The 12254-nt window shown below is 39.0% G+C and overlaps 1 protein-coding gene across 1 annotated transcript; it reads right to left on the bottom strand.

Annotated features, from left to right (window-relative positions):
- Positions 1–843: 843 nt before the first annotated feature.
- On the bottom strand, positions 844–7792 carry LOC126831178 (probable serine/threonine-protein kinase clkA). Its single transcript, XM_050561886.2, has 6 exons — positions 5929–7792; positions 4292–4315; positions 3203–3226; positions 2646–2812; positions 1347–1597; positions 844–1161 (listed from the first exon to the last, which is right to left on the bottom strand). The coding sequence occupies exons 1-6, from the start codon at positions 7790–7792 to the stop codon at positions 984–986; spliced, it is 2508 nt and encodes an 835-aa protein (XP_050417843.2). The 3' UTR covers positions 844–983.
- Between the last annotated feature and the right edge of the window lie 4462 nt (positions 7793–12254).

Below are 12254 nucleotides of genomic sequence, written 5' to 3'. Positions count from 1 at the left end.
AGTGGGATATATTCTAACCAATAAGTAGTCAAATACAAAATCAATGTATGTTTTGTTTCCTCGAATACCGACAGCACTAATTCGATCACCACGTACAGGAGTAAAACGAGTACCCATTCAGGTGATCTTCTAAACATATTTCCTCTTACCAACCTTGAACACTGAAAGATACGAAAGGGTCCCCTTTGGGTAGAAGTGAATACAGCGGGGTGGCACATAATGTACATCATCGTCATTTTTAGAAGGTAGTTAACCAGTGGGCAGGGGCAAGGGAATCCAAAATATTGTTTGGTATTATTAAAATTTTCATTTTCATATATGCCAAGCCGATTTGACTTTAATCTTTAAACTTTTGAGAAGTGAAAATCCCACCCTCACTGAAACAACGAAGCAAGACTTTAATAGATGTTCACGGATAATTAACATTCAAATGGGCCTTACAGGTATAATCTGGCGGGTTCTTTTTTAGTCAGCTTCCATCCATTTAACAGATACATTCTTAATTCCCCACATCTTAACGATGAATATCTTGTTGTAAAGCTAATAAGGTAAAGATCATAATTTATTACACATTTTTGAAACAAAAGCGGAAACCATGAACACCTTTGTACAGGCCTTGAAGGTTATCAAAACATCTAAGAATTAAGAATATGTCTTGGTTTTGCTCAAAGATTTAAGATAATCGCACGGGTTTACGTATGCATCTATTAATCAATGACGCCGCGGACCACAAACATCGATAAAAAAAAAGACAATTTTATCGACCACGACAATAGCATAAGCATCCAATTTTAAATGTTCCTTACCATCCATTATAAACGTTTCGTACCAAATACTAAATCATAAAGTGGGACACGAATTTTTATTTCTTAACTTCTATATAAGGACTTGACATACAAACAAGACATGAGTATAGTATTATAGTTTATGTAACAATCTATTCTGAAAACATACTTTCGATACTTAAAAGAAAAGGTTTAAAGTTAATCAGCGCCTGCGCCTGACATCATCATGGTGGTAGTCTGATAGTACTGTTGTTGAACTTGTTGGTTTTGACTGTTCTCCAGAACAAGGAAGAATTTTTTGTTAAAATTATCCTTGAACACCTCTCGGACGGTGTCATCACATTTGACTAAAAGGTTGTTAAAATGGATGAAGATTCTGAAAGGTAAAAATAAACCAATAAAGTTTGAGTTGGTGAATTAACTAACCTGAAGCTTACTTTTACCAAATCTCTTTATCCAATCCCATCATGAGATCTATTGGAAACTACGTTCTAGAACGAAATGTATGCGTTAGATGTTCTCAACGCCCTTTTTTTAAAAAAAATGTTAAACTGTACTTACTGATACTGGGTACTACCTAGTCCACCATAAATATGGAAAAGAGCAGCACAGTTTTGTTCGTTACTGACGATATCACAGAACTGTCCGGATTGGTAGAAACAATCGTCTTGAGTAACACCTCCTCCTGGTAATGGTTGACTAACCAGACTGTCATTCACACCAATATTGATGAGGTCACATATAACTTCGTTGGTGAAATTCAGAAGAATACCGGTCTGACATTTTCTCACAGACTGCATGTACTGAGTTCCCTGGAAGTAATATTGTTCAATTTTACACCTCGAATATCACTGGTTAGAATTTTGCGCTTGACTGACTACTCGGGGGTAACTCAACATAGTAATCTCCAAGGGTATTTTTTTTTTATTATACTAGCTATTGTGCTGAGACGCGCCACTTCACTCACAGAATTATACAATAAATACTTATTAGCTATGTGGTCTCATTAAATGAGAAGTGGTAGGCTATGAACTGTTAAAAAAAAGACACTACAACGAGGCTAATGGTTTAGACAAACTTGGTTCGCTGTGGATTTTACTAAGGTCACTGGAAGGCATGACCACATACAGAAGCTTCTTGAATTAGTAGGGTGATGTGTACATATCTATATTCATTGTTGAGTCAACTTTTGGCGATAGATTGTCTTATATTCATAACAGTATCTGCCAAACTAGCTTCAAATGCAGTGACTGGTCAAATGCAAACTATGCGAATACATAAGTTACTAAAGCAGGTCAAAAGTGAGTCGGACAAATTGTAGGAGTTTGGATTTGGGTCTTGAAACCGAAGTTAACTTAAAGTTGCAATTGCAAATTTTCAAGTTATATTTTTAAAATGTATTAAAATAAAGCCTTAAAATAGATGGTATCCATAAACAGTCCTACCTTGTTCAAGAATAATCCTATTAATCTTATAATTCGCTATTGCCAGCTGAGAAATTGGCAAAAATATCATTTTTAACTTCAAATTCCAACGTTGGAAAATGGCTGCCCCATGTTGTCAATAGCAAAACAGGGGAGGTAATTGTGTTGTAATTTCCTGTGTCATATATTTTTAAGGGTGGGAAATAATGCCCATGATCGTATAATAGTGATTTGATAACCTATTGAGCAAAAGACATAGAAATAATTATGTTTTGACTTTCTTAGAAAATTTGAAATTCTCGCTTTAAGATAATACCGACCACCATGAGAGCCACCAGCTACTACCTTGGTTATTTAACCTCTACTCCAGCAAAAGTGATACCGCAGACAACGGTTTCATTTGAATTGATAACTCTTGGTTCAAATGGCGACATACCTGGAAGTTAAACTCATTACGTTGTTGAATAGTAAAAGATTTTGTGCAGAATTCCTTGGCTTCAGGAACAAGGAAAGGAGATGAACATTGTTGAGCTGTTTGAGGCAAGCAGTTATACACATCGCAAGAATCAGGATTATTGGCAGCAGCACAAGTATTACCATTTCCTGCAAGTACAATAACAGACTACTGGTCCGTGCTGGATCTGGCTCTTAAGATATGAATAACTGTGACAATGAGGATGAGTTTAATACAAAAAAAAAGAGATAAGCCTGATTTCATTGATACTAGCAAAATAACTATATGTAAATAAAAAAACCACTATTTCTTGGCACCGTCAACATCATGCTGGCAGTAGTTCAAGAAGGTTAAGCATATGTATATATACAAATGATACATGTAGTCATGTTTCTAACGGTTAAAAGGAAAGATAACGTTAAGACTTCGTTTTCAGATACCAAATTCAACTTTGTGAGACACATGGGTTGTACATCCATTTTTTAAAATGAAAGTATAGACTACTCCTTATCTGAATAACATTTAATTGCAAAACTTACTATTCTGTGTATCGGTACCATATCCTGCAACAAAAACGTGTACATTGTATATAAAATACAATTACTGGTATGTTATACGTATAGCGCAACGTTTCGACAACTGTTGTTATGTTTAAATGATTTGGGTGGCATTTTGTACAATAACAATAAATAATTGGACAAAAGATCATGTCTAAAAACTCAAGATATTTTTCTCGCACGACCTCACGGTGGAGCGGTAGTGTATGGCACTGGCTCGCAAAAAAGGAGTTACCAGCTCCGCTCCATCGGAATTTCCAGTCACGTTAAAGGCATTTGGAACTCGAAATCAGAGTTTCTCCATAGCAGACTGCATGGCGTATGACCCGTCTTCATTAACCTGGTGTTTGCAAAATACCGTGATTTCACAAATTCCGGTACCGGTACCGTTACTGACTGACACTAACCGAGAGAAGAAAAAATCGGGAAAACGCTCACACCAACAACGAACACGGATCGTCACCGACTTGGTGTATTGTATACTGGGAATTTCAAAAAAAAAGTTTTCACCGGAAGCCGGCTAGTTACTTTCGTTTTCAACTCCACGTGAACGCCGGACGGTCACCTGTCATTAGGTAAAACACTGCCGAGAACGTAGTCTCGGTCACCCAGAACCTCCTAGTCTTCAACATAATATTCGTAGAATATTTTTCTGGATGATAGAGACTACCGAAAACGGGGAGGAAACTGGGGATATCCAGAACATGGACGAGAGCGCATATTTTTGGTCCATATTTCTGTCAGGAGGGAGATTAGAGAGTAGCAGAATGATATGCCAAATACAAAAATTTATTTGTAACCCCATATACCGGCACCGGTACCATAGATCGTGTTCACACGGTTTTCGGCAATGAGCAGCTAACTAAAGAATGGGCTTTCGTCCTCTCATGACCACAATTAGTCATTCCAAATTTGAAAAAAAATCCGTTAAAACGGTAGCATCTATCGTATTCACAAGACAGTTGTTGGCGAACCGACCGACCGACCGACGGAGAGGGGGACTACATAATACGCGTATACGGTATACAGTAGGCATATATATATATATAAAAAATAAAAATAAAAACTTACCATTTTGTGTGTTGGTGCCATATCCTGTAAAAAATGAGTTTGAAATTTCATTAGTCTTAGATATGATATTTTATTTATCTGTTAACTATTTTTACAACCTGATTCAAACATAGATCCTATTTCGTTTTTTATTGTTCAAAATTTTGTTTTATTTGTCTGTACTACACTAGGATCTCAAAGAGTTATTATATAACCTGCATTCTGGATAGCGCGAGGGATTAGCCAATGAAACCATCTGTTACGGCGACTTCTTGGCGTGCGATGCACGGAACTGTGGGTAAACCTCTAGAAACGTCAACGCTGATTGATTAATCAATGTCTGACGTCATAAGGTCAAAAGCCTCGCCTACGACCCCTGACATGACCTTCCAGTACAACTGGTTAGATCTTCATGTAGTGTAGGCCATCGAAAGTATAAAAATAAAAACGAAACGAAATATAGATATGTGTTTTAATCAGATTGCTATTTTTAAATCACTCTTTAAAAAGTTGAAAAACTTTTGTGTTGGTGCCATATCCCATCAAGAAAGAAAGGGTTAGAACTTTCATTAATCTTAGAAGCTCTGATATTTAATTTATCAGTTAACTAAAAGATGGCCATGTAAAGTGCGGAATACGCCCACACAGCAGCGTTGTCTCAACTGCAGCTTATGTGAAAGGAAAGCTTGGATGTTGAGCAAAATTGGTAAGGGGAGATAACACAAGATGGGGAAGCTGTGGGTTATGAAGATCGATAGGGATCGATGACGCCAATGCATCATGACAAATGTGGAAAAACGAATCTATTACAAACTATAGCCATTATCGTTTTCACAGGTTGTTTTGGAAAAGGGGACATAGCCCTGGAACTGAAAGTCGTGGAACGCTAAATTATAACTTCTGTTGTGTTCACAAAGGGTGTGGGGTGATCCCAGAACAGTTAATATCGATAGGAATCATTATCTCATGACCCCAATGATTCCTACTAAATTTGGAAGAAGTCCGTTAAGAAAGATATATTAAAACTTATAGCCTATATCGCGTTCACAATGTTTTCGGAAATGACAGAAAACTGAATATGCATATTGTTCATCCTTCCATTGCCCCAATGCTTCATACCAAATTTTACAAAAAATCTCTATCGTGTTTACAAGTGGGGATGACTCGATAGGGGTCATCCTCTCATCACCCCAATGCTTCCCACCAAATATGAAATAAATCCGTTAAATATCGATAAGGTTTGCCCTCTCATGACTACAACGCTTCACGTCAAATTTGAAAAAAAAATCCACCGAAATCTGTCCCTGTCTTTTGTTAGTCAATTATTGCGATGGTTCATATATATTCTGACAGCGCACACATAATATGTTATATACACTTTGACTTTTCATATATCTCCAATCGGGTTCAATCAAAGCTGAGATAAACACTTGAAAAGGTAATTAATTCAGTCGATGTAAAATATAGGCCATGACAAAGCCCAGACATTCGGTGGTTTCGAATACTGACAAAAACGTGACGCTGCTTTCAAGTGGATAGCAATGCAAGACGGAGCATTTTCTTTCCGCTCAGCAAGCGTAAAGGTTTATGGGATTAAACAGCATAATTTGATTGAATTACATGACATAAATTTATTCTCTTAATTGTGATTGACTTACCGTTATCAACCCGCCATTGGTCGTTGTTATTGTTAACCCATCCGTTGTTATTCCATGGGTCGGCTGTTGTTGCAACACGTGCATTATTGTTGTTATTCCAAGGGTCGTTGTTGTTATTAACACGTGCATTATTGTTGTTTGGCCATGGGTCGTTGTTGTTGGTAACACGAGCATTATTGTTGTTGTTGTTTGGCCATGGGTCGTTGTTGTTGTTAACACGTGCATTATTGTTGTTGTTATTGGGCCATGGATCGTTGTTGTTGTTGTTGTTAACACGTGCATTATTGTTGTTATTCCATGGGTCGGCTGTTGTTGCAACACGTGCATTATTGTTGTTATTCCATGGGTCGTTGTTGTTGTTAACACGTGCATTATTGTTGTTGTTATTTGGCCATGGGTCGTTGTTGTTGTTAACACGTGCATTGTTATTGTTGTTGTTTGGCCATGGGTCGTTGTTGTTGTTAACACGAGCATTATTGTTGTTGTTGTTTGGCCATGGGTCGTTGTTGTTGTTAACTCGTCCATTGTTGTTGTTGTTGTTTGGCCATGGGTCGTTGTTGTTGGTGACGCGTGCATTATTGTTGTTATTTGGCCATGGGTCGTTGTTGTTGTTAACTCGTCCATTGTTGTTGTTGTTGTTTGGCCATGGGTCGTTGTTGTTGTTAACTCGTCCATTGTTGTTGTTGTTGTTTGGCCATGGGTCGTTGTTGTTGGTGACGCGTGCATTATTGTTGTTGTTTGGCCATGGGTCGTTGTTGTTGTTAACACGTGCATTATTGTTGTTGTTGTTTGGCCATGGGTCGTTGTTGTTGTTAACACGTGCATTGTTATTGTTGTTATTGGGCCATGGATCGTTGTTGTTGTTGACACGAGCATTATTGTTGTTATTCCATGGGTCGGCTGTTGTTGCAACACGTGCATTATTGTTATTATTCCATGGGTCGTTGTTGTTGTTAACACGTGCATTGTTATTGTTGTTGTTATTGGGCCATGGATCGTTGTTGTTAACACGTGCATTATTGTTGTTATTCCATGGGTCGGCTGTTGTTGCTACACGTGCATTATTGTTGTTATTCCATGGGTCGTTGTTGTTGTTGTTAACACGTGCATTATTGTTGTTATTCCATGGGTCGGCTGTTGTTGCATCACGTGCATTATTGTTGTTATTCCATGGGTCGTTGTTGTTATTGACACGTGCATCGTTATTGTTGTTGTTTGGCCATGGGTCGTTGGTGTTAACACGTGCATTATTGTTGTTGTTTGGCCATGGGTCGTTGTTGTTGTTAACACGTGCATTGTTGTTATTTGGCCATGGGTCATTGTTGTTGTTGTTAACACGTGCATTATTGTTGTTATTCCATGGGTCGGCAGTTGTTGCAACACGTCCGCCAGTTTGGGTGTTAGCTCCCCATGGATCACCATTGTTTGTGTTGGTACGACCGTTGTTATTATTTGGCCATGGATCATTGTTGTTAACGCGGCCGTTGTTGCTATTGCTTGCACCTCCGGTTTGAGTGTTAGTTCCCCATGGATTACCGTTGTTTGTGTTGGTACGTCCGTTATTATTTGGCCATGGATCATTGTTGTTAACGCGGTCGTTGTTGTTATTGCTTACACTTCCGGTTTGAGAGTTTGCTCTCCATGGATCACCGTTGTTTGTGTTGGATGCGAATGGGTCGGCCGTGAACCAGCTTGCAAACGGATCGGTACTAAACGTGTTCTTCTGTCTTCTTGATGATGATACGGCCCACAAAGGATCATTCTGTAATCGTCTAACGGACCTTCGTCTTCTTTCAACTGTAAGACCACATATAGTTTGAACTGCGAGCCCAAGTACAAGCAGGGCACAGCACTGCGACCTCATGTTTGAAAAATTATTGTGTAAGATTCTATAAACTAGACTGGCCTTCTTATTTATAGATTTTTCGTCAACTCCGTTTTACTTAACGGGATTGAAGTAAGGAATATGATTGGTTAATTCTAATGACTTTCCCTAATTGTTTTGTAGCGAGAAAGATATTATGTCGAGCCCTTATGTAAAATTGACTTACCATTAGAATTAGGTGATTGACACGTCCGCGAGCGCACAAAAACAATTCCCGTGTATACTCAGAAATATTGACTGGTCAGCAGCAGTTGACCTATATGGAAGCATTTTAAAGGAGTTCTTACGGGGGGAAAAAACTAATTAAAATACCAAATTCAATGCTTTTTTCTGAAATTTGAGTGTCGGTATAAATATCAACAAATTCTTAGTCAAACGAAAACGAAGTTTTCAATAGAAGATTGTTAATAGTTTAGTACCGAGTTGTTAAATATCTGTCCTGTTTCATCTGTTAATCTGTCTGTATCGTCAACAGGATCTGGCGTCAGCTCTTTTAGTAGAATCTTACTTTTGACTTTAGTGTATACGATAAAATAAGCTCAAAGGTACCCCCCATTAAACCAATCACACTTCACACCTGTGAAGAAATGTCCTGTTTGTTTAAGGGTGAGACTCGGTTACTAGCTTTATTTATTTAAAGATTAAGGGGAACCTACACCTCAAGTCTAACCCCGTAGTAAATAAAGTAGATCTGACTTTCCTGCCATGGCACAATGGATTCACAATACAGCATGTCTTAACAATATAAAAAGTGCAAATAGATAGGAAATTCGTTTAATCTTAAATTGCACACCTCTCTTGAAAACGCCTGTACCAAAATGCACTCTCCAATTTCAATTATGCAACGCTTATCTTTTCAACCACAAGATAATTAAATTTTTCTAAGAGTCTTTGAAAATAATCTTAAATCCCAGTGAGCCACACAATACTGATATAAGAATTTTTATTTTTGAGAGTATTTCTTTTGCTATCGCATGAGAGTGGTAATGGGATTTAGAGCCGGGTCTTTGTGCTTTTACTAATGAAAAGGACATCTTTGCAACTCTCAAGTGACAAATAAATGTAAAAAGTTCAGAGATCAAGGGTGGTATTTTGATTTTTGGAACAAACTCATTGTGACGAACATCGGGTATGCTAACTCTTAAGAACTGACGCCCGCTCCGTTTGACACAGTTGAAAAGTTAAACAGCAGCCAAATTGGCAATAAATCCAGTCAACGTAAGAATCACTTCTAGGTTATATTAGGGAAAAGTCACTTAAAGTTGAGAAGTCGACAGGAGGAACAGCACCGCCACCCACACACCCCATTTGTAATGATAATACCTGACCCTACGAAGAAATAGTAATTCAGATTACTGTAAAGCAACAAGAAAAGGTGTAAGGTAATCGATATGAGTACAACAGCTTATATCAAATGAACTGAAAAAACGAAGCGGACTGATTCTTATCAATATCACCTCGTAAGGCTTACGTCTTGCCCAAAGTATGCAAACATCTCGAGAGTTCAGATCATAGTGAACATATTATTTATGGTTTTAGTAAAGTTGAATATTCAGTACAAGTTTCCGGCATCGCCATGAAACTCAACCGATATATATATCTTGTCAAACAGCACGACACTGCCATTTGCTCTCAAAATGGAGAAACCCAAATGCAAAAAAGTTTAGGTCAAAGCAAATTCATGATGACGTGATACAAACATTAGGTGGCAATGCTTCTTCATATATACTATTCAAAAAAAGTAGGGGATATTTGATTTTGGGGGCATAATACTAAAATATGCAAATGACTACGAAAAAAGTCACTATAGAACCTAACAGAAGAAACATTTCCAGTTACATGTGACGCCCAAACGCACCAATAGCTACCGCATGGAATGCATGTGATGCTTGGGATCATCATGGGGGTCCAACCCAAGATTTGCACGACTCTGACTTTGAATGTTACAGTCATTGTGGCATTGAATTCCAGGGTGGAAACATCAGTTTAATTGTTTTAGTGACCAGAAAACAAATTTTGATATGCGTCGGCTTACCCAAAATGAAAGGTTACGTGCCCTTGGCATGCTACAGATCGGCACAACACAGGCGGTTGTGGCGCGGACGATGAATGTTTCTCATTCTGTTATAAGCAGGCTATGGTCCAGATACCGTGATACACAATCTGTACAGGACAGACCACGCTCAGGTCGACCAAGGGCGACAACTCAAGCCCAGGATCGATTTATCCGTACCTTGGCCTTGAGAAATCGTGTCATCACAGCAAATCAGATCAGCGCTCGTCTTCAAACAGACACTGGAGTGAGAGTGAGTGGCCAGACGATTCGGAATCGACTGCATAGGGGTCACCTTCGCGCCCGACGTCCTCGCGTGATCCCTTGTTTGAGAGATCATCACATTCAGGCAAGACGTCGTTGGTGTAGGGATCGTCAACACTGGGATAATCGACGCTGGAGCAATGTGATGTTTTCAGATGAGTCAGGGTTCACTGTTGATTTTTTGGACAGACGTAGGAGGGTGTGGCGTCGTCGAAACGAGCGCTTCCAAGACGTTAACGTCATCAGACATGATCGATTTGGGGGTGGTTCTGTTATGGTGTGGGGAGGCATCACTGTTGCTGGAAGAACGGCTTTACATGTTGTTGCAGGGCGTGTTACAGGCCAGTACTACCGGGACAACATCTTGGCAGTCCATGTTGTGCCGTTCGCACGACGTCATGGCCGCCGTTTCATCTTCCAGGATGACAACGCAAGATGTCACAGGGCCAGGATCGTTACAGGTTACCTCCAACAACAGAACATCACCACATTACCTTGGCCAGCACTGAGTCCCGACCTCTCCCCCATCGAGCATGTCTGGGACATGCTTGGACAGAGGTTACGTCAACGTCAACAACGTCCTGCCAATGTCCAAGAACTTGCTGCTGCGTTGCAACAGGAATGGGACAATCTGGACCAAAATGACCTTAGACGTCTCATTAGGAGTATGCCACGTCGGATCAATGCTTGTTTGGCAAACAGAGGAGGATTTACCCGTTACTGACTTGGTTGTGATGCTGTGGTCACTTTGCTGTTTGACCCCGGGTATCATTTTACCCTTATAATGGTCAGTCTGTGCCTTACTTAGTCTAACGATCATTTGGAATAAATCGATGAATGTGAACTTAATTTCATTTTGTCATTTGTTTCTTCGTCAGTTTCATTAGGTGACTTTAATAACACTTAAAAATCAAATATCCCCTACTTTTTTTGAATAGTATAGTACAGTCAAACAATTGCATGCTGAATTTACAGAAGGCAGGATCAGCACTGAAGACGAACATCGGTCTGAAGTGACCATCCGAGGAAAAGTTGATGCTGTTCTCGGCACATTAATACAGGACAAGCGAGGAACTGTAGCTACTGTTTGGTACCCAGACTGAAGAATAAAAACGCCCGACCAGAGGCAAGGTCATGGTCTCCGTTTCCTGTGACTTTATATAAGTTATATAAAGTAGGGTTCGACCATAAATGGTGCAGATTACGCAGATGAAATGCGCAGGTTGTGTGATCAAATAAAAAAAGCACTATGCAGTCCTAGAACTAACTAGGAAAAAGTGCTAAATTTTGGATGTTTGGGTTTGGTCTGGCTCTAACTCAATATCACCCAAAGTCCTCGACATTGAAAACACGAATTATTTGTCAATTTAAATCAACATTTAAGACAAAATAAACCTTTTGCCATTGGTACACGAATCATGTACCATAACGCGTTTCAGCTCTATTTGTAGCGAGCGACTCGAAGAACGAGGCTAGACATATTCTACAAGTCATGTCAAACGGTCCGCCATATTCTTATCTGGAATAAATACTGTCGATGTACACTGGAATAACCAGGCGCTAGAGATTGACATTCGGCTGAGACTTCTGGCGTATTTCGCCGAACATAACTTATTAAAAATTACAGTAAAACAGAAACGATTGAATGTAAATCAGTTTATATATTAGATTCATATTACATAATTATATGTGCTGTGACCCATTTGTGTTAATTTCTAGGTCCCATATATTAGCGCTTTAGCTCCTTTAATTGTCTGGTACGCTGATCTAAACAACATGTCCGACTTGAGTAGCATTATTGCCCTGATATAAATGTTTCTGTTACATAACCGTTAACAACTATAAACCGGCCATTGGGAGTATCAAATGACAACATTTTAATTTCTAAAATAAAAAGCTCTTTTTATATAAAGTCTTTGATATCATTCTGGGGAATCCGTTGTTTAGTCTTCCAAACACCAAGTTTTATCACGGTGAGTTATTTTTGTACGCCAACATTTTCAAGCGGACGTATAGTGAGTCCCCCCTGTCCGTCCACAATTTATTTGTGGACACTCTGCAGATCTCAATTTTTATCCGATTTAGACGAAACTTGAAATATAGGTTTATCTTCCAAAGATCTCG

The sequence above is a fragment of the Patella vulgata genome, chromosome 8 (genome assembly GCF_932274485.2).
Source record: "Patella vulgata chromosome 8, xgPatVulg1.2, whole genome shotgun sequence".
Lineage (NCBI taxonomy): Eukaryota > Metazoa > Mollusca > Gastropoda > Patellidae > Patella > Patella vulgata.
Note: the sequence above shows the minus strand (reverse complement) of the source record. Positions and strands in the feature narration are given on the sequence as shown.